Raw genomic sequence first — 24935 nt, 5'->3', positions numbered from 1 at the left:
GAGCAGCAAATGGCAAATGAATCGTCCGGGAACCCTTCAGCCTGCGGCAAGGAACGAAAGCACGCATGAGCAGGGGTGGTCATCTGAAAAGTTTGGCGCATGCATCAGCGTTTGTTAATTCCAGAACTGCCCATTCCGTGTCCCGTGTCCAGATTAACTAGTGAAACAAGCCGGGGTTTTCCGTCTTTGCCTGCAGAGCAGCTGGGTCTCACAAAGTGGGTCTCTCAGCACAGACCCGCAGCTCCACTCCACGGCGCTCTCTGCCCCGCCTTCTCAGAGCATCCTCCTTTGAGACACGGAGCCACTTCCTTGTGTGGGGCCCTCTGGCAGCTGGACACCGACAGACCAATGAGAGAGCTGACTGGCGCGTGCTCCAGGCGTGAAGCCAGTGTGGTTGCAGGACGCCTGGTGCAGGACAGGACGCCTGGTGCATGCTCCTTCATGGCTCTCGTGTAGACATTTCTTATCGGCTTGTTAAATAAACAAGCCGATAAGAAATGTCTTCACAACAGACACAAAGCAGGCGAGCCAGTCCGGCTCGCAGGTAAAAGGGCGTGAACCCAAAACCCTAATTTCCAATGGCAGGCCACTGTTTAGCATAAACGGGGATGCCAGCCAATGGAAATGAGGGGCGGGGCTTAAAGCCCTTTTCTGAAACTACTCCTTATCAATAAATCTCGCAAGGCGAGCAGCGCATGCTTTGCCACGCCACGTGAGACCTAAAAAGGTGCTGAAGATGCCGCTTAGTTTTTAGTTTTTTTTTTTAGATTTTGCTGCGGATTCGCGTCGGTAATTTGCAGCAAAATTAAAAAAGGAAAAAAAGCTTATTTTACCCCACCACTAGGCCATGGGGATGAGGGTGTTACCACCCTACCCCATTCTGTTTTTTTGGGGGGAACTTTGGCTGCGTCCGAGTCCCAAGATGGCTGCCACATTTCCTGGTTGAAGTGGTGACAGCCAATCATATCCCAGCATGAGCTCTGTCGGATCCACAGAGGCTCTGTGTCCTCAGATATACATAAATCTTTTTTCTTTAATAACTTCAAAACTACATAATACATTTACCCCAAATTACAACAAGCATTTACAATGCAATGGTCTCGGCATTGGTAAAGTTAGAGCTATTGGCATTGCTCATGACATTATTTTTGTTTATGTTTTTGTTTTTAAAACATTTAAAGAAACGGCATTGTTATTTACAATGTCAATAACTTAATCACTCTCAAATGCGAGACCTATTGCAATTGCACCCAAACACAGAGCCACCTACACACACACTGATTAAGCTATTGACATTGTAAACAACAATGCCGTTTCTCTACATGTTTTAAAAACAAAAACATAAACAAAAATAATGTCATGAGCAATGCCAATAGCTCTAACTTTAACAATGCCGAGACCGTTGCATTGTAAATGCTTGTTTAAAAGAGGCTTCTGATTCGCTGGAAGGCAGAGTAATAGGACGGCGATTCTATGCCCTGGAGCCAAGAACTGCAGAAGAACCTTCACACCTCCCCCCTACCCCTCTACCCCCCTCCCCCCTTGAGATTTCAGTGGAAGGCGGCTTCAGAAGGTTTGCAGTACGATCTGCTCTGGAATGCTGGCATGTATGGCTGTGACTGTCATGTGCACAAGGCAGGGGTCATCCCTACAGGCATGCTGTGCATGAAAGGAAGCACGCTGCCAAAGTTATGTTAGCAATCTGAGAGGTCACCTCTAGGTTAAAGGGGCCACAACACCCTCAGGGGCCTCTTCAAAGCACTGAGGGCTCTCTGCCTGCCCCACATTTCGCCTCAGAGACCAATGTAAAGAAACGGAGAGGTAATAAGGAGAAAACTCAATTGTTTTTCACTTGGGATTTTGGCATATACACGCATCCGAAAGAAACGCACACACTCGTTTTTGGTTTAAAGTTTTTCAAATTGCCATTTTATAAAATATTGACTTATAAATTCCACTCACAATCCGCACTCCTCTCCCTTCCTACAGCTCGTTAAGACCCCACCCTCACACTTCCTGGCCTGTTTCTCGTAAAATGTATTTTAACCCTCATGGTTGTTGGGAAATCGGAAGCTCACCCCCTGCCCCCCATCCCCTCCCTCCCACGCTTTCGATGGGACATTTACAGCTGAACGAAATGGAGAAAATCGAATTAAATGTTCTTTAAATAAAATGGTGAGGAGGATCACGCATGTCGATTAGGGAGTTAAGGTTCCCGTTGCGCCAGAACTAATCTGCTCGTATAAAAAAGCATCCACGTCAAAGAGGGGAATGATTAAACGGCCGGATTAAATAAACAATTTGGATTCTGCTAATAATTTAGCACCACATTAGTCATTGCAAAATCAAAAACTGCATATGGCATTGTGTTTCGGATAGGCAGTTATATTTTAAGGTAGAACTATTACAGTTCGTTTTTACTATGTACATGAAATTAGGGACACTGATTTTCGCCGTCAGAAAGCAGCTCTGATCCCCGGCAGGAACCAATGGAGCTAAGTAGCACAGGGGTGTTGTTTGGCTCTATGTGGGCAGTTTCCGAAATCTGGCTCCAGGCAGAAGTGGCAAGTTCAAAGAGAAGAGGCGCACTTCAAAGTCTGGCGGCAGAGCAATGTCTTTAGCGTCCTTGTGTGGAAGACACACGAAAACGCGGACACAAACACGCGCACGCCAACACGCACGGCCCGTACTCACTCCGCATTTATTTATGTGACTAAAAAGGTAGCAAGATTTGTTGCTTTTTCGAGTTTGCCAAATTCAAGGCTCAGTGCAGCGACGCCTATGGCCCCAGCCACAGTGGTCTAAGTGCATTAAACAAAATATGGGAACCGTTGCAGTGTCATAGCATTCCGCCGCCGCCTTTCTATGAGGCGAAGCAGAAATGCCTTGGAGAAAGGCAGCGGCGTTTCCGGATTCGGTGGCGTGTTTTGCTGTGATCTCCTCTTGCCATTGGCTGGAGGAGATAATTAGACTTTCTGCAAAAAACACACCCCCCGATCCGAAAAGGACGGGGCCTGATCGGAGTGACGGGACCTCTTCTCCAATGGCTGGCCAGCATTGAAGAGGCCAGCCAAAAAGCACTCTTTCAGGGCCAAGATCTAGCTGTCTGCCGTATTTGGCGTAGTTCTGTTCAGCAGTTCGGGCTGTAGTTGTGTTCAAAATCCCTATTGCAAATTGCATGGGTAAAACACGTTTGGGACCCCCCTTTTTCTCGGCCTCGCTTGACGAATCGCCCTGAAAACTTCCCAAACAGCAGCTGAAATGAGTGACCAACAAGTTTTGAAAATTATGCGAGGATTCGTCAAGCGGGGCCAAAGTTATTTGCAAAACAAAAAATTATTTTCCTATTAAAAGTATAACTACTTGCTGGCGACTGCCTTTAGGTAATCTATATATTATGGTGGATGGGAGCTCCCCTTACTTTAAGAAGAAAGATGTATAGAGAGTTACCAGAACTTTTGCGTGGTAAAATACAACTATCTAAAGCAATGCGCTCTAAAGGTTTACGTTTTGTATTACATGCAGTGTAAACTACACGTGGTAAAGGCATGCGTGGTAATGACTGACATTCCTGTCATGAGTACACAACTGTATGTGAAACTGCTACCACAACTTTATTTTGGCCCTGACATCACTCTAATCCGCATATGCCCAGAGGCCTAAGCCTACCTCTGGTAAGGCAGGGTCTAGAACCTGTTCTGTGAACTGGAATGCCGCGCAAAGTGTGGAGGACTGTCTATGTCCTGGGTAACTCGCATAAAGCGGTGGAGACAGGGTACTAAACTTTCCTGAATCAGTAGTGGGACTAAACCTTTTTCTCTGTATCGGAGAAAGGTGAGTCTCATATAAAGTTGCACTGTTATGTGAAACCCAGAACCTTGTGCTGACATTCAGTGTGCGTGTCAAATGCTTCTGTGTGCAGGGAGTGTGAGGCTGAGACCTCAGACCAGTGGGATCCATTTTGCTGTTCCCCTGGTTCAGCCCGGCAACAGATAGAGGGTGATCTGGTCAGCCAGTGGAAGTGAAATGGGCTGCATTCCTGTGGATGGAGGGCAGATAATCACCACACAGGTCAACAAGGAAGCAGACGAGACACCTAAAAAATAATTTGCACAATTGTTTTAAAATGAAGGATGTTTGCATTGCAAGGTGTTGATGATTCATGCACAAATGTATACTAAATGAAGGCACTCTTTATGAAGCAAGTTTGAATCTTCATGTTAGCTGAGCCACTTTGACGCTGAGCACCCAATTACACCTTTGTACCAACCAATGGCTGCTCTTATGAATATAACACAGATTACCTGTAGACTTACATAAACAGTATTTGGAGATTGAATACTTGTTTTTCTATAAATCAGTGGATTACTTTCTTTATAAATGTCATGCATCTCAATACTCATGTGTGCTCATGTAGAAAATCACTTTGTCACGGTCTGGTTGTGGTTTCTCTGGCATGGACATCTGTCATAAACCCATTGGTTTGCTTTCCATGGGAGGTCGTGGTGATCTTTGTCTCTCTTGCTGCAGGTCGTCGCCATTCCAGGCAGAGGAGGCAGTACAAGAGCAGCTTGTTTGCAGTGTTTTTATTATTTTCTGCGGGCACTGGTGGGTACATCCTGGCTGCCAGAGGCCTGCCTTCTTTAGAAGACTACCATGGACCGAGGAGGCGGCTCTTGGGGACACCACTGCAGGTACACTTGTGTTTTTACAATTATTTGCACTTGATTTTTATATTCTAATTTGTGTTTTTGGTGATTAACTTTCGAGGCGTTGGCAGGTTACACAACGTCTATTCCAGTGATGTGTTCAGGGCCCTTTATAGTTCTGGCTTAGAAATCGCTTTAAATGTCTCTCCAGCCTCATGTAATCAAAATAATTCATAAATAAAAAATACATACATAGAGGGCCTTTGGATCAGCCATCTTCATTGCTCGGTCTATTCAACTGGCATTTTATGTATTCCTCCACATACCACAGCATACAGCATGGGGCAATTGGTCAGCCCACTTCAGCCATTGGTTCGTTTGCACAGTGAGGGTCGACATTTTGCAAATTCACATGTGGACAGCCTCCTAAAAGAGGTGCTCCTCAGAGCTGGGGCAGGTGGGCCGAAACCTTACCAATGATTTTGTTTTTCCTTTTAATTCTTTATTTCGGATTTTCAAATTTTGTAGTCGTTCTTGTGTGTTTCAGTGATATCTTCGGCTTCCAGTACTTGAAAGGCAATAGTATCTTCTTATGTGCTACTTGGGGTTCTTATTTTTCTCTGATGTTCATTAATATTGAAAAGGGTTTCTATATCTGTTCTATGTTCACCTCCCTCTTAAGACGCACTTCTATTTTTACGTTAAAATCATATGCAATGTTTACTTTTGAATTGCCATTTTTATTGCACGCGTAGGACCACTACGCTTTGAAAGCATCTTGCTTTTTTTTTTCTTTACATTTTTGTGGAATATTGTATTGTAATTGCATTTGTATAGCGCTTACTACCCTTGACGAGGCGTCAAAGCGCTTGCATTAACCATGATGCATGGTATCACTGCAGTGCCTTGACATGGCCAGATCTATTGACTATGCCAATGCTTTTTAATAATGCAGTACCAAATTTCGAGGTTTACTAGATGTTTATTTTAAACTGTTCCTGGGAAGAATAAAAATGTCCACACATTTTTGAATAGCCACCATGATAAATACATGTATAGAATGCCCTAAAAACTATCCATGATGGTACATGCCACTGTTTTTCAAAGACTACTTCATTGGTGCTTTCAAGTAGAAAAAACATCAAGCAATAAACCTGCTGACAAGGCATGGCAACCACGTGGTTAGGAAATATATAATATGTCTGCAATAATTTGAGATATTCATTCTCAGCTGTAAGAGCTCCCAGTGAAAGTCACTAAAGTTAAGAGTGACGTTCATATGGCAGGATGCTCCACCATAGAACTTAATGGTCTGATCTATGTATAGCCTCCATCCATCCCATATACCTTGTGGTTCTTGTGGGGGCATTTCCTTGGTCAGTTTACCTGGACTTCTATAGCCATACAGTGATCCATTCCCCTCACCCAAGTGTGTAGCTGAGGTCAGAGTGGTTCACATCACTCCACCTCCAAGCAGTATCCCAGTGTGAAGTTATGCCTTTGTGCATCTGGGAGAATGTTAACCAGTGCCACCATAGGGGTAAGTTCAACTGACCGCTCCAGTACATCTAACAAATATCTCCAGTACAGCAAGGCTGAGGCTTCCAGAATTCAAACACAGTATGTAAGAAACCTCTCTCCAAGTCTCCACTTCTCAAGTACTTTTGGGAGATGTCTCACTGAATGTGCCGTAGCTTTTTCTGGGTCCTATGCAAGTATCCAAATTGGATCTCTCCGAGTAGAGCTGCAATTGTGGCCTTAGGCGCGCTTATCCGATCTGAGTCTGATAATGAACCCAAGTCTATCTCCCAGGATTTCTAAAGATTAGGAAAGGAATACAAAGTATTAATCAGAAAGGAGTGATAAAGTTACGAGAAATTGTGCCCGCCCACATCTTTCATCAGCAGTTTAGCCTGCTGTGGGTTAAAATTCGAGAGAACCTCCACATCTTCCATTTAGGAGATCGCGTGTGTTGGAGCGGAGGATTCCAAAATAATTGGCTTTTGTGGAGACCAAACTCTGATGAGTGGTCTGAAAAGGATCAAAGAGTATTACGGGAAAACACATCCCTCAGTTTGAAGATACCTATGGTGTTCCAGATCTCAAAGACCTTTTGAGCCAACAGTTGGCAGTGCTGCACCCACCTATGGTGGGATCTCCTTTGTGTATCTCCACTCCAGCTCCTAGCTCTCAAGGTCTCATGCCAAAGCCTAAGCACCGTGACCAATGCAGGAGGTAGATCAGCAGGCTTGTTCCCTAACTATAAGAAGTCTATTGGGTGACTACGTCCCATTGCCAATTTATCAACTGCAAAGGCAGTGTCTGAGGGAAAGCAATATATTTTTAATTTGCCACCGCTAGCCCTGAGATGCAATAGCACAATATTATGTCAGTCATGCCCAGGCTACTAACAAACTAGAATTTAAAGGATTTATACATCAAAACTTTGGAAGCACTACTATCCAATAGACATCCCATGAGTAAGTTGTTGAGTGATCAAAAGAAGCCTTCTGAGATCTTGAAGGAGTAGTTCTGAAATGCATATAAGAAATGGGGAGGGAAACCATTTGGGTAATGGGAGGTCGTCCAATCAAAGACAGTGATAATGTGGGCCAGAAGATCGGATCAGACCTCAGCCCGTCCAGAGAGGGCGGTTATCTTGCAATCTACAGACCTCCCCAGCGACGCCTAGATATTGAAATATATCAGACGTCACTTGTAGACGTAAAGACCATCCCGTATCCAGTGAACTTTGTCGATTGGGTAGAGAACACATTTTGGGCAATTGACCTTAAGGCCACAGAATTACCAAAATATGGTCAGCATTTGCACAGGTAGAATAAGTGGGATATTTAGGGTAAGTTGTGAGATAGTCTGCAAATAACGAGACTCTGTCCTCCACTCCACGTGAAAGTTTTTTTATTGATTGTAAAAGAGTATTTGGATACAGAAAAAATCAATACATGAGGGTTTCCGTAATTAAACAGATTAAGCATATTAACATGGAGCTAGCATAACGCATCAAATGTTGATTCGGATCCTGTTGAAAACATGTCAATTCGTTAAGGCCAATCCAGTCATGTGTCGATTCTAGATATAGAGTACAATCTAAATTATCCTCACCCTGCCCTTCTCAACTCAATTATACCCTTCTCTGGGATCCAATTTCAGTCACTCATCAGAAGTTCTGATGAGAAATGGGCTCCATACTTAGTTAATTTATTCAATATGCTATTTCTGACATCGTAGCATCTCGCCTATCCCTCAATATTCCTCATCGCAGTACCCCACTCTCGGATTGTAGGATGCATTTGTTCTTTCCATTTTTTGGCTATTATTCTTCGGGCCACTGAGGTTTTGGGGAAAATATAATCAAGGCAGCAACTGAACCTGTCAATTTCCAAATTTTGGCCAGTAAGTTCACTTGGACTAGCGTGTACATGCTCCCATGGATGCCGCAGTAAGGGTGTCCTATAAGCCTCCATTTCCAACACCATGTCACTTCTTTGCCTCATGGGCACTTGTGTTTGGCTTCGGGGAACCATTCATGAATTAATGGCAAGGCATGACCAAATAAAATAGAGTGAGGATTGTTGGAGCCTTGAAAAAGAGTGTGCGTTTTCTGACAAAGTTGTGAAGTTTCCGGTGTAGGTAGTTCTATTCCAGCTTTTGCTCATTCAAGTTGAAATTCAGAAAAAGGGTTTTCTCTGGTGTAGTTTGACTGAAATCTGGCATATCGAGTTGAGGTTCTTTCTTGCTTGCAAAGACTGCTCAATACGGAGTCGATCTTGTCAGGTTCAAAGGAGTTCATGAAAAATAAAACCCAAATATAGAGTCACAAGAATTTTAAAAAGATTTCTCTACTGAGAATGTTGTATTCTGCCTTAATATTGTAAAAGTTTTTAATAAACCATCCTGCAGTAGTTCTCCAACAGTCATGATCCCTCTTTCTTGCCACACTAAGCAGTTGTCACTTAAATCCAAAAGGAGCCAGACATTTCCCCATCAGAGTGGTTTCAATTCATGGCATTTAGGGATTCTGATCCATTTGCATAGAATTCTAAATATTTTGAGATAGATAATCGGGATGAAAATCTATATCTTTTTGAAAACTTTTGTGATGACTAAATTTAAAGATCAAACCTTCCAACCCTGCTTAGCCTGACATGGATTCCATCAAGTGGACGGCCATCTCTGTTCCCCACTTTTGTTTGATCAGTATCCTCAAATAGGCTAACGTGGCAGCCACATAAGATATCTCCTTCTCTGGGATGTACTAATACAATTGAAGTGCTTTTGAGTGGCCAGTCTTGAAACTGATGTGGATCAGACCCGACTGGATGGACTATATTAAAGTTGGCAAAGACTCCAGTTGGCTATACTGTGAGAAGTTGGCCTGGTATTTGCTGTCCACTAATTAAAGTGGGCACCTTGCACCAGCCCAAACGACCCTTATGATGTATGAGGTCAGAGATGACCTTTAGAAAGCTATCCTAGTGGTAGCTGTGGAGAGCAGCCTTCAGGCTTAATCTTGAAGGAATGTAAAGCAGCTTGTTTTACCAGAATATCACCTCCTATATTGACTAAATGAAAGGAGAAGCACATAGTTATATAAAAATATGTATTTATTAATATAACACTCTCTAGTATCCTCTACACGAGGATACAACACAAAGTACACAATACGAGATCAATAGAACTGTTGTAAGTAGCACAATACACAGTGGGCTCCAGGGGGAGACCAAACCATATACTAAAATAGTGGTATAACAACCACGACTCTGGTCAAGACAAGGTAGAATCGATGGGACCTCAAGAAACCACCAAGGTGAGTAGATAAAGACCCCCACGGAGGACGGATGCAGTGTGCTAACATGACCGGGGGCTCCGTACAATTCTATGGGAAAGTCGCGGTCACAGTTTTGAAGCTTAATGACCCTTCTAGGAGGACTTTGTGCAAACCCTTTGGAACTTAGGAGGTTGGAGAGCCACCCCACCCGTGGATGCCGTAGTACCCGAGTTACTTATCCCAGAGGAGCCAGGTGCAAAGGTCTGGTGTGGTGTCTGAAACCGCCGTCGTTCTCAATGGAGGGCTGTGAAGAAGTACTGCTGCCGTGAAGCTGAAAAGGGTCCGGTGAAATCCAAGCCTGGATTATAGAAGGAAGGAACCTGAAAGCAGAGGGGACAGAGTCTGGGTCACTTCATGCCCACCGATGTCAGGTGCTTCAGGTGCAAAGAAGGGATGCTTGACTCTGCAGCCACGAGTACCAGGAGACGTAGACCATGACCAGGAGCAAGATGCGAGCTGTCCCACAAAGGATGTCGAGTGCTGAGGGGTTGGTGTCTGGCTGGAGCACCAACAAGCCTTGGCAAAAGCAACCCACGCAGAAGGTCAAGCCAATGACGGTGAGGACCAGCAAGATCCTGGGGACTCTCCAAGCAATGGAGAGTCGGGGCATGTCTGGAGCAACCAGAAATCAAGGGGACCCACGGGCCTAATGACCAGGAGTCGCAAGGGGACCTCCAGCAAGATTGCCATGTACCAGCCCACGGAGCACCCTGTGCAAGGAGGCCGGAGTTCTTTGGTGCAAAAACTGCTCAGGGTCAGGACTAAACGGAGTCCAATTCCACTAGCTCGGGAATTGCCAACAAGCATATGCAACTGCAAATGGACGCGATGCACAGGGGTTCAGGTTATGCAGTCCCCACGAGGGATACTGGCCTCAAACTTGCTGAGAGGTCAGATCTACCACAGGGACCTTTGAAAACTCAACTCCTGTATTGCTGAAGTCTTCAGAGTCCTCAGGAGCTCAGGAGCAGCAAACCGGTCAGTTGCGTTAAGGTGCCTGCAAATGCAGGGGAGTGACTCCTTCACTCCAAGGGAAATTCTTCAGTTGTCCTTGGTGCACCACAGGTCCTGCACGGAGTCTGTATGGAGCAAGGACACAGACAAAGCTTTGGACGGAGAGGGAGACGAAGTCGGGCACAGTCGAAGTCCAGCGAAGTCCAGAGTGTCCATTCGGTCGAAGGTCAGTGGTTTCTTCTTGTAGAATCCACGTAAAATCTAAAGTCTTCCAGCCAGGTAAGCCCCTTTGTACCCACTAGAGGGGGTTGGACAGATTCGAGGGACCCATGTCCTTTGTCCAGTTTCGCACCAGAGCAGGAGCCAATGGCTCCCAGAACTGGTTTGAGCTGGACTATGCACAGGGAAACCAAATGTGCCCCAAGTGCAGACTTTCAGGGTTCACCCACCCAGCCCTAATACACTAAATCCTGTCTGGGAGGTGGTCACAGCTCCCTGTGACAGGATGCCTGTTGTGGTGCATTCCTCTGCTCGAACTTGGCTCAGCAGCAGGAGGGGCAGAAATGTGTCTCTGGTCGGCAGCATCTATTTTGTGCTGACCGGGTCGAGAAGGCTGGCACCGGATAGTCCAGTGACCCCACGAAGCTCACTTGAGAAGGGTGGAATCATACCTCCCACACAGGTCACCGGTGTGGAGGTATGATTCCAAGGTGTTTGATACCAAAGACGATATGTTTCTATGCAGCTGTTCGAGATAGCATTTACCACAAGGTTATAATGCACCTCTACCTCTATGTCCGGCTGTGTCACAGACAACCCGGGAGAATGGTCTCCAAAGGCTGCAGAGAGGCTCTGCTCAAGCAGGGGCACCGGCAGGGGCACCCTCTCACTAAAAACTCAGCACCCTACCTTCAGAATTGATTAGGCCTGCTATAGGGGTGACTTATAGGTTTTAAGTGTAGTGACCTATAGATATAGCGAATCTATATCTAATGTAAGTGGTGCAAGCCCCATCTTACACAGGTTGCAGTAGCAGACCTGTAGTTCCATTTTGCATGGCCTCTCAGCGGTGGCATAATACATTCTTCAGCCCATGGGAGGTCTCTGGGGTAGCTATGCCCTGGGTACATGTGTACCGTATACTAGGGACTGATAAGGGTACCTCAGTATCCAATCTGGAGTGTTCCAAAGTACATGTTGTGTAACAATTTAAGGGAGAAAGCAGATAGACTGGGGTCCTGATTAGCAGGATCCCAGTCAGACTAGTCAAAAACAGTGCAACATCAAGCAAAAAGTGGGGGTAACAATAAGAAGCAGATCCTACTTTCCTACACAACCCCCCCCCAAACAAAATGACATGAAACTAACCTTGTTCTAAAACAACAAAAACTCCCCCTATTAATTTTTCATTGGTAATTTATCCAACAGATAATAGACAAACCTCTTTGACCACAGAAAATATTTGGATTTTTAGTTTATTCGATATCAAAAATGTAGAAGCAATGCAAGAGTACTTAATACTTGAAGGCACTCTAGAAACTGAGTAGGCCTATGGTTCATAGAGCCCTAGTAGGCTATACATATACTCGCTCCTCACAGTACAAATTAGAACAATAAAGATACTAAACAAACTATACTGGGAAAAAATGAAGAAGAGTGGAAAAGCAGACCACATATATCACAAGGTTATACAAAAAAATGCAAAAACATTTAAAAAACAACAAACAGAGTTACAAATAACAAAGAAAAATGCTTCAGTTCTGTAGGTAGACACACTAAGCGCCGACCCGTATTTCGGAGAAGGACCGAGGTCCAACAAGTCCTTCGTCAGGGCGCGGAAAATCACAGTCATTAATTAGGTCATAGATCCAATCCACAAGTTTCTTTAAGAAGCATATCAATGCAAACTGTGAGGTATCAGGACTTCTTGATCACACAATAAGATCTGTGGACAATAATAAGGGTCAAAACGAATATATATAAATGTAAAAATATGAACTGGTAACTAACATATCTATTGGAGCTAAACACCACCAGGAGTCAACCAAGATCGTGCAAATGGAGTTGGAAAAAGTGGTTAGGGTTCATAAGAGGGGTGTGAAGGCGAGATATATATAGTGAAAAAAGATGCCTCTAGAAGAATACAAAAAATGTAAGGAATGAAGGCGACTAGCTGCATTCCAATCAATCATACAGAATATAAAACACACTCCTACTGGAGACAAAATACCTCCACATGCTGCATACTTAGAATGAGAGGGGTGGAGACCGCTTCCTGCGTTAAAATCAATCACACGCGTTATGGGGAAGAGGACAATGGAGACATAGTTCCTGCTGTGGAGGAGCCCAACCGGTGATTGCCAATTATATCGAAGTGGTACAAAATAGAATACGTCTGAATTCAAATCAAAGTGGGACGTTGCTATAAAAGGATAAAAGAAAGTATAACTATACTATTCAATATCTGCACTAATAAAGGTAATGCAATCGTAAGTGGGCTCTCTTACTATTAATCCGGTATCCAAAGGTATGAGGTAGAAATCACGGGCACGATGGCGTATGAATATGGATCAACCGAGGATATGAACGTATCCTAAGGTGAAGTAGACACAGAGAATGCAGATGCATTAAAGCATTCCCCATAGTCATTGCATTGGCTGAAAGTAAAAATGGAATAGTGAAGACCAGAAAGCCTACAGGGGAAAACAACAAGTGGCTTACTTGATAGCGATTTGTGATAGTCAAGAGCCGCGTGAGGTCAACAGTTCCAAATTTCCAGACATGATCACATAAGTAGAGCACCAGATGTACGGGGCTAAAATATAATCAAGAGTAATGTAAGAATACAATAAGGATCGAGTTGGTACACACGCGGACACTACTAAGACTGTTCTAAGATAACGCGCTATTGTATACTCACCTGGCAATATGGTACGGAATCCCGCGTATGATTCCCTTAGTTCTACGGCGGTCTGGTAAAGGCCTTTCAGGACCGGATGTATAAATACCAGAAATGATTGAAGCCGCCGATGGCGTGAAGGGCGAGAACGCGGACTACTAGCATGCGCCATCTTGGGAGTGAAATCGGTCTTAAGTCCCGTGGCTCAATAGGGATAAAGGGCTAAAAAATTTAATCATACAATGAAAGTTCATACGAGGCTAGTAAAAAGCGGAAAAAATAAGCCCGCTGGAATATTGACACAAAAGTGTCCTCAGATGAACAAAGTCTGAAAATGTCATAGACACAAAAAACAGACTGCCCGCAAATATCGGAACAGATTCACAATTACGTGGACATGTCCGTAGGATGGCTGACGTCATGTAGGGTACTAAGGGTGTGATAGAAAAAAGAGTCATTTTATACACAGAGAAAAATAAGTATATAGAAGGAAGAGGTCCATACAAATGGGTGTTCAAAATAATAAGTATAGCCTGTAGGGTAGGGCAAACTAACTCAAGGATGCTAATGTAACAGGCTAAAACTTAAGGGAGGACAAAGAAATTATGAAGCCTCTAACTAATGAAGAAAATATTCGCAGTGGATCAAACGGTTACAGTAACGCATTTTGCCAAGGACAATGCTCATTAAGGCCAATAAGAGAGGTCCGGAGGGTGTAAATCCAAAACACTTCTCTTTTGCCCCTGAGTCCATTGATGTTGTTGTCTATCGGGTTCTGGACTTTTTCTAAAATGGTCCATTTAAGTTCAGTTTCCGAGTGTTGATGGTCAAGCCAATGTTGTACGAGAGGAGCCCCTCTCCGTTTGTTTCTGATTGCTGATTTATGCTCACTGAAGCGGGTTCTAAACTCTCTACCTGTCTCACCCACATAGCCCAAAAGGCAGGGGCGCAGGATAAGGTAGATGACATTGGTCATTTCTTTCAGTTGAAAAGTTTGTTTCCCCCAGCGAAGTTCTGTTGAAACCAAGGCAGAGCTACATGCATGACAATTACCACATTTGTGGTTACCTTTCACTGGAGTGGTGCCCATGATAGATCTCTGATTGAAAGATTTGACTTCATCTAGTTTAGATCTAACCAGGATGTTGCGAAGATTTCTGTTTCTTCGAAAGGCAAACAGTGGTCGAGGCAATGGGTTGGAGTGGGGTCCCGAATTGAGGATATGCCATTGTGAGCATATGATTTGACGAAGTTTGTTATTAAGTGTGGAGTGTCTAGTGACAGAAATGAGTTTCGAATTTTCCTTGATGGGTTTTTCCTGAAAGAGAGCATCCCTATTGAAATATTTAGCTCTTTCGTAGGAATCCTTCACAAGCCTGTGGGGGTATCCTCGTTTGATCAACTTGTTCCGAAGTTCTTCCGCATGGGTCTCAAAGTTCCTGAGATTGGTACAATTTCTACGTAGTCTTAAAAATTGACTGACGGGGATACTGTCTTTCTGGCTGCGGGGGTGAAAACTTTGATATTGAAGTAGTGTTTCTAGCTGTGGGTTTAGTATAGAGGGAAACCTCTATGACTCCATCAGTCACCTGAATCCAGATATCGAGGAATTCGATCTTCAGTTTACTAGTATTGGGGCTGAATTTTAGATTAGGATCCTACAAATTCAGCCAAAGACAAAATTCAGCTAGTTGTTCCTCAGGTCCTCTCCAAATAAAAAAGATGTCATCAATGAAGCGATGCCAATGTGTTATATTTTCGGCAAAGGGTGCAATTTAATTGAAGATGAAACGGGATTCTAACTGCCCCATGTAGATATTAGCTGCATTTGGGGCATAAGCTGCCCCCATACTTATGCCTTGAATTTGTTTGAAGATGGATTTGTTACATTCAAAATAGTTATCATGAAGAACTATACTAAGACACTCGAGTATGAAGAGTTTGTCATCGATGTTGTTATTGGCTTCTAAGGAATGTTTGACTGCTTCTAGGGCACCCCTCTGGGGAATGTTAGTATATAATGCCTCTATATCCATAGATACCAAAGTGTCTAAATGGTGATTGAATGGAAGTCCTTCGATGGTACTGATAAGATGGCCGGTGTCTTTGATGTATCCCCGAAGGCTGCTCGCCAGTGGTCTCAGGAACTTGTCCACATATTTGGACAAAGGTTCTGTAATAGATCCTATAGTAGAGACTAAAGGTCTAAAGGGAGGTTGAGTGGCACTTTTGTGGGTTTTAGGTACCCCATACATGGTAGGGATGGTAGCATATGGACAATTCAAGTAGTCAAACTCTTGTTGGCAAATGGAGCCTCTTTCTAGTGCTCCTTGAGTAATGCATAGGATGTCTTCTTTAATTCTTTTGCTGGGGTAAGAAGTAACCTTTAAGTAATGTTCAGGGATACTGAGCATGTTTTCAATCTGTTGTTGATAGTCAGAACTATTGAGGGCCACAATGCCTCCTCCTTTGTCACAAGGTTTGATGGTAATGGTCTTATTCTTTTTTGAAACTGTGCTCTATTGTGGAGGGTGGTGGGAAAAGTTACAGACCTTATCGTTGTTGAGCCGTCGCTGCCCTGCACCCTGGTCCATCGCGGCGAGTGCCGTCTGAACCGAGGGTGGACCTCGGGCGCTGACTCCTCCCCCCTCTCCCTCCCACTTCCGGGCCAATGGGGTTAAAACCCATGACAATACGAGCGCGCAGTGGACGCGCGCAGCTGGCGCGCCGAAGGCGCGCCAAAGGCAAGCCAGTCTGCTCCCGTCCGCGCCAAGGACGTGCCTAAGACTGTAACCCCTGCTCAAACTGTACCTACACTTACGTACAGCGCTGAAGCTTTAAGGTCACTTAACAACCGGAATGAATGCAATCATCCAGTCGCCCTGGATAAAATATGGGGCTCCTACACATGCCACAAGTGTAGACAGGCGTTTCTTGTCAGCACCCCCATAGTGACCAATAACTCGAGCTCTCTCAGTCCAACTCGTAAAGTCAAGTTACAAGGTGGACTTATTAATGCAATGTCACTTGGCAAAAATTGCCAAGACATTAGGAACCTTATACTGGATATGCAGCTCGATTTCTTGTTTATCACAGAAACTTGGCTGAAAGAATGTTCTAACCCGGACATAGCCATCGCTCTTCCTCCTAACTACAATATTTATAGGAAAGATAGGACAGACAGCAGAGGAGGAGGACTGGCCATTATTAGCCGTGACTCTCTCTCCTGCTCTATTCTAGACTTAGCCTCCTTCAAAGGCGCAAAAAGCCTAGGCTTTAATATTTCTCTGGATGCCTCCCTGTCATTCTCGTGGGTCCTTATCTACTGACCACCCGGGCAAAGCACTACTTTCCTAGATTCATTAGGAGATGCCCTAAGCCAGTCACTCCTTAAATACGCTAATTTTACAATGTTAGGGGACTTCAATCTCCACTTTGAATCAAAAGGTTCTCCGGGTACCGACAACTTTCTACAAACAATTGAATTCCTCACTTTAAAACAATTGGTCGAGCACCCGACCCACCAGGCTGGTCACATTTTAGATGGGATTTGTTCCAATTTTTCTGCTCTTACGGTGAATCCTCCCATTCCATTAATATGGACAGACCACTACATGATCCCTCTTGACCTAGAGTACTCGACGTTAGGCAGTCCGGTCTACACCCCCCCCCAATGCTAAACCCTGTCGCAAATGGTCCAATCTTATGAACAACTCCAAGCTTCTGCCTCTCGCCCAGGCTTACAGGCCCACCCTCACAGGCAATCCGAACCAAGACTCAGGCCTCTTTCATACTTGGCTATCCACCATCTGCAATGATCTAGCGCCCCTAGAGCTTCATGATAAGAAAGGAAAGAGGAAACTTAAAACTCAGAGACCACCATGGTTTACTCCTGAGTTATCCAAAGAACAATATTACTGCAAATAAAAAGAGCGTAAATGGAGAAAGTCCTATGCGCATGAGGATAGGTAAGCTTATAAAACTTGTAGAAGATCTTATCATGTCCTTATCAAAACCACAAAAAAATGATACTACTCAAAAGTTATTCTGGAGTCTAAACTCGACCAGAAATCTATCTTTAAAATAGTCAAATCCTTCATGAATCCCAAGGGTCTGCAGACGGACCTACCCCCCTCACAATCCTTATGCAATAATATTTCTAACTACTTCGAAGAAAAGATTTCCAATATACAGAAAAACTTCCCGCCCACCTCTTCCAACATTGAGACTGATACCACCATTCTGGGTTAAGCCTCCCTGGGTTTTTCTACCTTGACACCTGTTCCTCTTGACTCTACCTTCAGGGCTATAATGACCTGTAAATCAGGCTCCCCATTGGATGCCTGTCCCCCCATGATCCTACACAAACTTATTGACATAATTAATACAGTCATAAACCAAATAGTCAATTCCTCGTTAAATACAGGCATTGTCCCAGATGATTGGAAACTCCCCCTGGTTAAACCCCTCAAAAAGAAAGAACATGTGGATATTTCGGTCCTCTCAAACTTGCGGCCCATTTCGCTGCTTCCGGTGCTGGGCAAAATCACAGAGAGGTTCGTGCTTAAAGAACTTTCCGACTACATTGACTCCAATAATATCCTCCACCCTCAGCAATATGGCTTCCATCCTAGACATTCAACGGATTCAGCTCTCTTAGAGATCACAGAGGTGCTAAAAACACTCGCCGACTCAGGAAGGAAAGCGGTTCTGATCCTCTTGGCCCTTTCCGCCGCGTTCGATACCATTTCTCATGACATCCTTTTGGCCAGGCTCGAACGCGGAGGCATCACGGGCACCGCCCTAGCATGGATCAGATCCTTTCTTACCAACCGCAGACAAACCGTCTCGCTTGGCTCCTTCCTCTCTACAGAGAAGGCCATTACTACAGGGGTCCCTCAGGGCTCCTCCTTGAGCCCCCTGTTATATAACATTTACATGGCCCCTCTTATCTTCCTTATAAAATCTTTTGGAATTGAAGTCCCCTCATACGCTGACGATACTCAAATGATCGTCTCCCTGGACAAAAATAACATAGAGGCTGTTGTGTTGTGTAGTTAACCTTTCCCCCCTTAGCCAATTGCTTCTCCCCGCGCGCCCCTCCCCTCCTGCGCGCGGCAGCCACCAGCTGGAATGTTGACAGCTGGACATTCTGATGTTGACAGTTTAGACGGTTTGTTAGATCGTCAGTTTATCTGTATGCTCTGTGCCTCCGGGTTGAGTGCGTTGTCCTTATGTGAATAAATAACTTATGAGCTTTACTTTGAGTAATCGTCTTTACAATTTGGCGACGAGGACGGGGGGACGACGCACGGATGAACCCACGAAGAAGAAGTGATTGAATTTGAAATATTTTACGGAGGTAATGAAAAACTTTGAAAATATTTAAATGAGGAGCAACAGCAAGTTAAAGGAGTACATTGGTAGCGAGTAAGGACTAAAAGTGAGCCCTGCGTATAAATGAGAAGATAGTTGGCACTTCATAAAATGAGAATTGGAAGGAGAAAATAATTCATTGGATGGTAAAAGTAAAAAATGGACTGTGTTACGAAAAGGAAATTTTAAGAGTGATCGGAGGAATACCGTGCTCTAAGTGGAATTGAATGAGTGTCAACTGCCTAAAAGACATCGCAGGTGTAGATTGGCGTCATAATTGAAGAGAAATGGAAACGTTTTGAGGAAAACCCCGCTATGAGTGAAACTGAATGAGCGTGAAGGTGCACAGAGAAGGGGAATAACGCTGACATCAGAACATCCCAGGTGATGTTTTACGACAGGATATATGAGTAGCGAGTAAGAGCATTTTGAAGTATACTGCGCACTATGTGAAACCGAATGAATTTGAATTTGATTAAAGAAGGGAAGTTTTACGCAACCTTCAAGCAATCGCAGGTGAAGATTTGCTAAATATTGAAGAGAAAAGAAAACGTTTTGAGGAATAAAGCACACTATGTAAAACCGAAGGAAATTGAATTTGCATAAAGAATGAAGGATTAACGCTGCCTTCTAGCCATCGCTGGTGATGTTTTGCAATACAATTTAAGAGTAAGGACAAGTAAAGTAACTCCACACGTCTATGTGATTTCACCTCAGAGCAAAGGCGCTGACGATAGAACGTTGAGACGTAGAAGAGGAGGAAGAATTCCAGGAAGTAGAGACTACGTTCTAGTGTTCCGGCGCGCGAACACGCGCAGGAAGTGGGCGCGTCACCATCTTAGTTGAAGTTCCTAGTAAGAGAAAGAAAAACAGAAACAAGACGTACAAGTCTTACGGAGGCGCACGACGCTTTGAATTTCCAGGGCAAAGGTGCGGTTAATGAAGAGCACAATAGACTGGGGTCTACCGCTTGGGCGCAAATGAGCAGGTGAGAGATATTTGTGTACGTAATTACAGAAGCAAATAAAAGTAAAATATTCGAGGAAAATTATAAGTCAAGTAAAACAAGATCTAACATGGCAACAGGCAATATATATAATTTACAGCCACCAGAAGCGTTCTTAAAGGGTACTGGCGTACCAACTGTGAAGTGGGAAGAGTGGAAGGAGTACTTCAGCAATTATATATCGACATTCGATAAAGAGGATGAACCACTAAAACAGGAGGAAAAGAAAAAAATACTATTACATTGTTTAGGTGCAGGGGGGCTAACAGTGTATAAAAACATTACTAAGAAAATAAGAGTTGGAGGAGAGAGAAATGTTTATGATGAGGCTATGGAGGATTTAGACAGTTATTATAAACCGACAGTATGTGTTGCAGTACACAGGTATAAGTTCTACAGAAGGAAGCAAGGAAAAGAAGAAAATATAGAAGACTATGTTGCTGCTTTAAAGAACTTGGCGCTCGTTTGCAAGTTTGGAAGCATGCATGATGACTTAATTAGGGATCAGATAGTGATGTGTGCTGCAAATACTAACATTCAGGACGCCTTATGGGCTAAAGGTGAAAAACCCCTCCAACAGGTTATTGAAATCGTAAAGAAGGCAGAATTGACTGGTCGTTGTGCGAAGGAAGTCATCAATGAGAGTAAAGGTAATATTGAGGAAGCTAATGTGGTGGCAAAAGTAAGTGGATACAGTAAAAATACTCGTAATAGAGTGAAGGACACAACAATTTTCAAAGAGAATGCTAGTTCATACGAGCAGTTGAAATGTTACAGGTGCGGCAGCAGCAAGCATTTGGCCAATGACTGGAAATGCCCAGCGAGAAACAACAAATGTACCCAATGTGGGATCATTGGTCATTTTCAGAAAGCATGCAAATGGAAGAAGAAAGAAAAGGTAAAATTTGTAGAGGATGAGGATGAATTTGGAAATGACTCTTCGGATGATTCGGAGTACAACTTATCTGTAATATATGTAACTGAAGCAACGGATAGAGAGGATGACGAAAGGAGGAGGAAAGAGAAACCAATGTGCGTGGTGGAAATAGGAGGAGTGCATATAGATATAGTAGCCGATTCGGGTTCACCATGCACTATTATCAACCATGATGTTTAGAGGGAGAAATTTAGCAGTAAGGAAGAAAGACAATTAGAAAGACCTGACATATCACTCAAAACATTCACGGGAGAACCGATAGAACTTAAGGGTTACAAAAAACTTACATTTGCAATTCAGGGAAGGAAAACCAACAGCAAGATGTATGTTGCTGCCACAGGCCCATCAGTGCTTGGCTGGAAGGACCAGGGGAAACTTGGAATAACTCCAAACCCATGTAGTGTTGATCAGGTCCAGGTTACACAATACGAGGTAGAAAAAGATGAACTATGTGTAGCAAGCATCATGGAAGAGTTCCCGAGCATTAAAGAAGAGGTATGGAACAAAGAGAACGAAAGTGGTGATACATTAAAAGAGGTTAGGAAGCTTTTTGTAGAAGTATGGCCCAAAAAGGTATTACTTAAAGAAGAATTGCGGCTTTTCTGGGAAGTGAAGAATGAACTGTCAGTGGAAAACGAACTGGTTATAAGACAAGGAAAGGTTATACCTCCGACCACTTTGAGAGAGAATCTTATTGAACCTTGCCATGAGGGACATTTGGACACGAACAAAACTAAACAATGGTGGCCTGGGTATGACATACAAATCGAGAGAGCGGTGAGAAATTACATGCAATGTGAAAATTCAGAAAAATCACAAACGACCCTGAGACCTTCTCTCCAACCCCTTAAGTGTCCGGTCAGGGCATGGAAAAGGGAGGGCATTGGCTTGCGACCACAAACTATTAGAGAAAACAAAGGGAATAGAGAAGGTTGTGAGAATATCATGAATATTGGAGGTATGAGAGAACACAGCACAAGCGCCTCGCAGGCATCTCCTGGTAAGGGAAGTGACCAGGTGTCTGTGGAAGAACAAGTGTGTTCGGAACATAGTGGTGCAGTCAGTTCACCTGATATGGGTGCCGCTAGTAGTTCTTCGGAATCTATTGAAAAACAAGTACAGAGTCATGATCTGGTGCCTGAATATAACACTTTGGATGGAGTGACCATCACCAGCAAGGAGGGTGCAGTGTAGCTAACCCTGCACTTATAAAGACTATAATTGTGAAAAGTAACCAGGCACAGCATCTTTAAGTTTTCATGTCTTTCCCTTCTTTCTTCCTCTAGGTACAACTTTTCATAAGGGAAGGAGATGTGTTGTGTTGTGTAGTTAACCTTTCCCCCCTTAGCCAATTGCTTCTCCCCGCGCGCCCCACCCCTCCTGCGCGCGGCAGCCACCAGCTGGAATGTTGACAGCTGGACATTCTGATGTTGACAGTTTAGACGGTTTGTTAGATCGTCAGTTTATCTGTATGCTCTGTGCCTCCGGGTTGAGTGCGTTGTCCTTATGTGAATAAATAACTTATGAGCTTTACTTTGAGTAATCGTCTTTACAGAGGCCGAAACCAACTTCAAAACTTGTCTTTCCCAAATTTTACAGTGGATGAAGACCAACCATGTGCAATGCAACACCGACAAAACCGAAATTCTACCCATCGGTACAAATGTAACCTTCATCCCTAATAGATGGTGGCCGGAAGGCACCTCCCCGCCACCAGAAATGGTTAAAGTAGCTAGAAACTTAGGGGTCAAGTTTGACTCCGCCCTATCTTTCCTCCCCCATGCTCTTGCCACGGCAGGTACCTGCTTTAGCTTATTGAGATCTCTGAAGAAATTCTTTGAGCTCATTCCGCTGGCGGCCAAGAAATCAGTTACAGTTGCTCTGGTCCTATCGCGCTTGGACTACTGCAACAGCCTTCTGGCAGGGTCTAACAAGTCCACTATAAAAAGAATGCAAGTGGCTCAAAATGCAGCAGCCTGTCTGGTCTTAAGGCTTCCACGCAGATCCTCCGCATCTTCGGCACTCCATACCCTGCATTGGCTTCCCATCCATAAACGTATCCTTTTCAAGATCCTACTGATCACCCACAAGGCCACAAGCAATGCAGGGCCCAGGTACCTTTCAGCACGCTTCTCCCCCTATACCACCACCAGGACTCTTAGATCTTCCTCAGCCCATCTTTTAAAAACACCCCATTTCAAACTCACCTCTAAAGGAGGAAAAATCGTGGCCTACCTCGGTTCCAAGGCATGGAACGTGCTCCTTATTGGCCTACGCATGCAGGAATCTGAATTACTTTTCAGGAAAGCACTAAAAACTTGGATCTATAACTTCCCGGACGACCGCTGTTTAGCACTAATCTAATTTTCTCCGTCATCTTGTTCTCTTCTTTTCCAGCTTCTCCTACCTTGTTCCCTCAGCACCAGGAGGCTCCTTGCGGAGTGACAGTTTGCGCTTTATAAATGCACACTTACATTACATTATTCGTAGAAGGATTTTTAAGAGCCATATATTCCTCATAATAGAGGTTATATATGGGTTTGGGAACAAACTTCATGATGTCATTGATTTTAGATGTAACTACCCTTTCAAAGATACCCACCTCCGGACCCACTTCCTCAAGGGTAGGAGTGAAGAGCGAATCAGAACGAAGTCCTGACCTATTAATGATCTGAGGTCCATGGTAATTTTCAAAGAATTTGTTCAATCGGATTTTCCTGAAAAATGATTGGAGATCCCGTTGAAATTCAAATTTATTGAGTCCTGTACTTGGGACGAAAGATAGTCCACGTGATAGTACATTAAGGGCCTGTTGGTCCATGGGTATGCTAGATAGATTAAAGATGGGTATTAAATCACTAGTGGAGGGAGAAGTCATTCCCGCCAGTATTGATTTCTCCGTATCTGTAAAAAGTGTTGTGGGTTTTCTGGGTATAGGTACTGATGTTCCTGATATTGCCCTCTGGTCTGATTCCTGAATCTCGTTCGCGGGGTGCCCTGTCTGTTCCCTAAAAAACGATTTCCTCTTGTAAAGTTTTCATCAGTAGGTCTCCTATAGTTGGTGTTTCTGAATAGCCCCGCTCCTATTTCACCATCTGAGTCAGAAGACTCAGAGAAGGTGAGAATTTTCTTATTAGACCAATGTTGGTGGTCACTCTGGTAGGGCTGTTCTCTAGTGAGGTTGTAATACTGAGTACCCAAATATGGGTATACCTTTTCTTCTGAGAAATATTGAATATCTTTTTTTAGTTTGTCAGTCTTCTTTTTTATGAGGTATTCGCTAAATGATTGGAGTTCAACATTAACCTCATCTAGTTTCTTTTTGGCTTCCTCAATGGGATTATTCTTCTTGAGTGACTCTTCATTTTCAGATATTTCTCTAAGGAGAATTTCGACTGCTTCTCGGGCTGTTTCAATGATAAGAATCATTAGGTCCCTGGAACAACGGTTAGCTATTAGTGACCATTTCTCTAGGAACTTCCTCACTTCTACAAAGAGTCCAGGGATGTTCCTAATTCTTAGTCCATTGGGAATAACGCCCGCTTTAAGGTATTCTAACATAAAGTCAGCATGGGATTGTGTTCTTCTTGTTTTCTTTTTCAAATTCAGGAGTTTGAGCCATTCATCGTTTTCAGTTCTATTAAGGGAAAAGGGACGCTCAACAGACGCACTCTGTCCAATCAGTCTAGAATAATCTTCGTCAGTAAACCCAAAAGTTTTGATACTATCCATAGGCACAGAAAAGAGCTGTATGGATCAAAAAATAAGGAAGATATACCCCCCAGTAAGTGAACAAAGTAGATTAAAAAAAATGAAAATAGGAGAAGAGAAGATAAAGTAGTGAAGAGAGCTCCAAAGGATAAGGGAAACAGCCAACCCTCACAGCAACATGCTGGGAACTAACAAACCTAAACTTAAGAGGGCCCCTGAAGACAAGATGTAAGGATGAGAAAGGCAGGGGAAATACTAATTATAAAACAACAAAAACTCCCCCTATTAATTTTTCATTGGTAATTTATCCAACAGATAATAGACAAACCTCATTAGACCACAGAAAATATTTGGATTTTTAGTTTATTCGATATCAAAAATGTAGAAGCAATGCAAGAGTATTTTCAATGTACTTAATACTTGAAGGCACTCTAGAAACTGAGTAGGCCTATGGTTCAAAGAGCCCTAATAGGCTATACATATACTCGCTCCTCACAGTACAAATTAGAACAATAAAGATACTAAACAAACTATACTAGGAAAAAATGAAGTAG

At 43.7% G+C, this 24935-nt stretch overlaps 1 protein-coding gene across 2 annotated transcripts in view; it reads left to right on the top strand.

Moving 5' to 3' along the window:
* TMEM44 (transmembrane protein 44) overlaps nt 1–24935 on the top strand; it is a 198792-nt gene that overhangs the window by 57129 nt on the left and 116728 nt on the right. For both annotated transcript variants that reach the window (XM_085635259.1, XM_085635258.1), the window contains exon 4: nt 4531–4694. In XM_085635259.1, coding sequence (XP_085491385.1) covers nt 4531–4694 — 164 coding nt within the window. The remainder of the gene's footprint in view (nt 1–4530; nt 4695–24935) is intronic.

Source organism: Triturus cristatus, chromosome 11, assembly GCF_964204655.1.
Source record: "Triturus cristatus chromosome 11, aTriCri1.1, whole genome shotgun sequence".
Classification (NCBI taxonomy): Eukaryota; Metazoa; Chordata; class Amphibia; order Caudata; family Salamandridae; genus Triturus; species Triturus cristatus.
The sequence above is the reverse complement of the archived record's forward strand: the minus strand, read 5'-3'. Positions and strand labels throughout refer to the sequence as shown.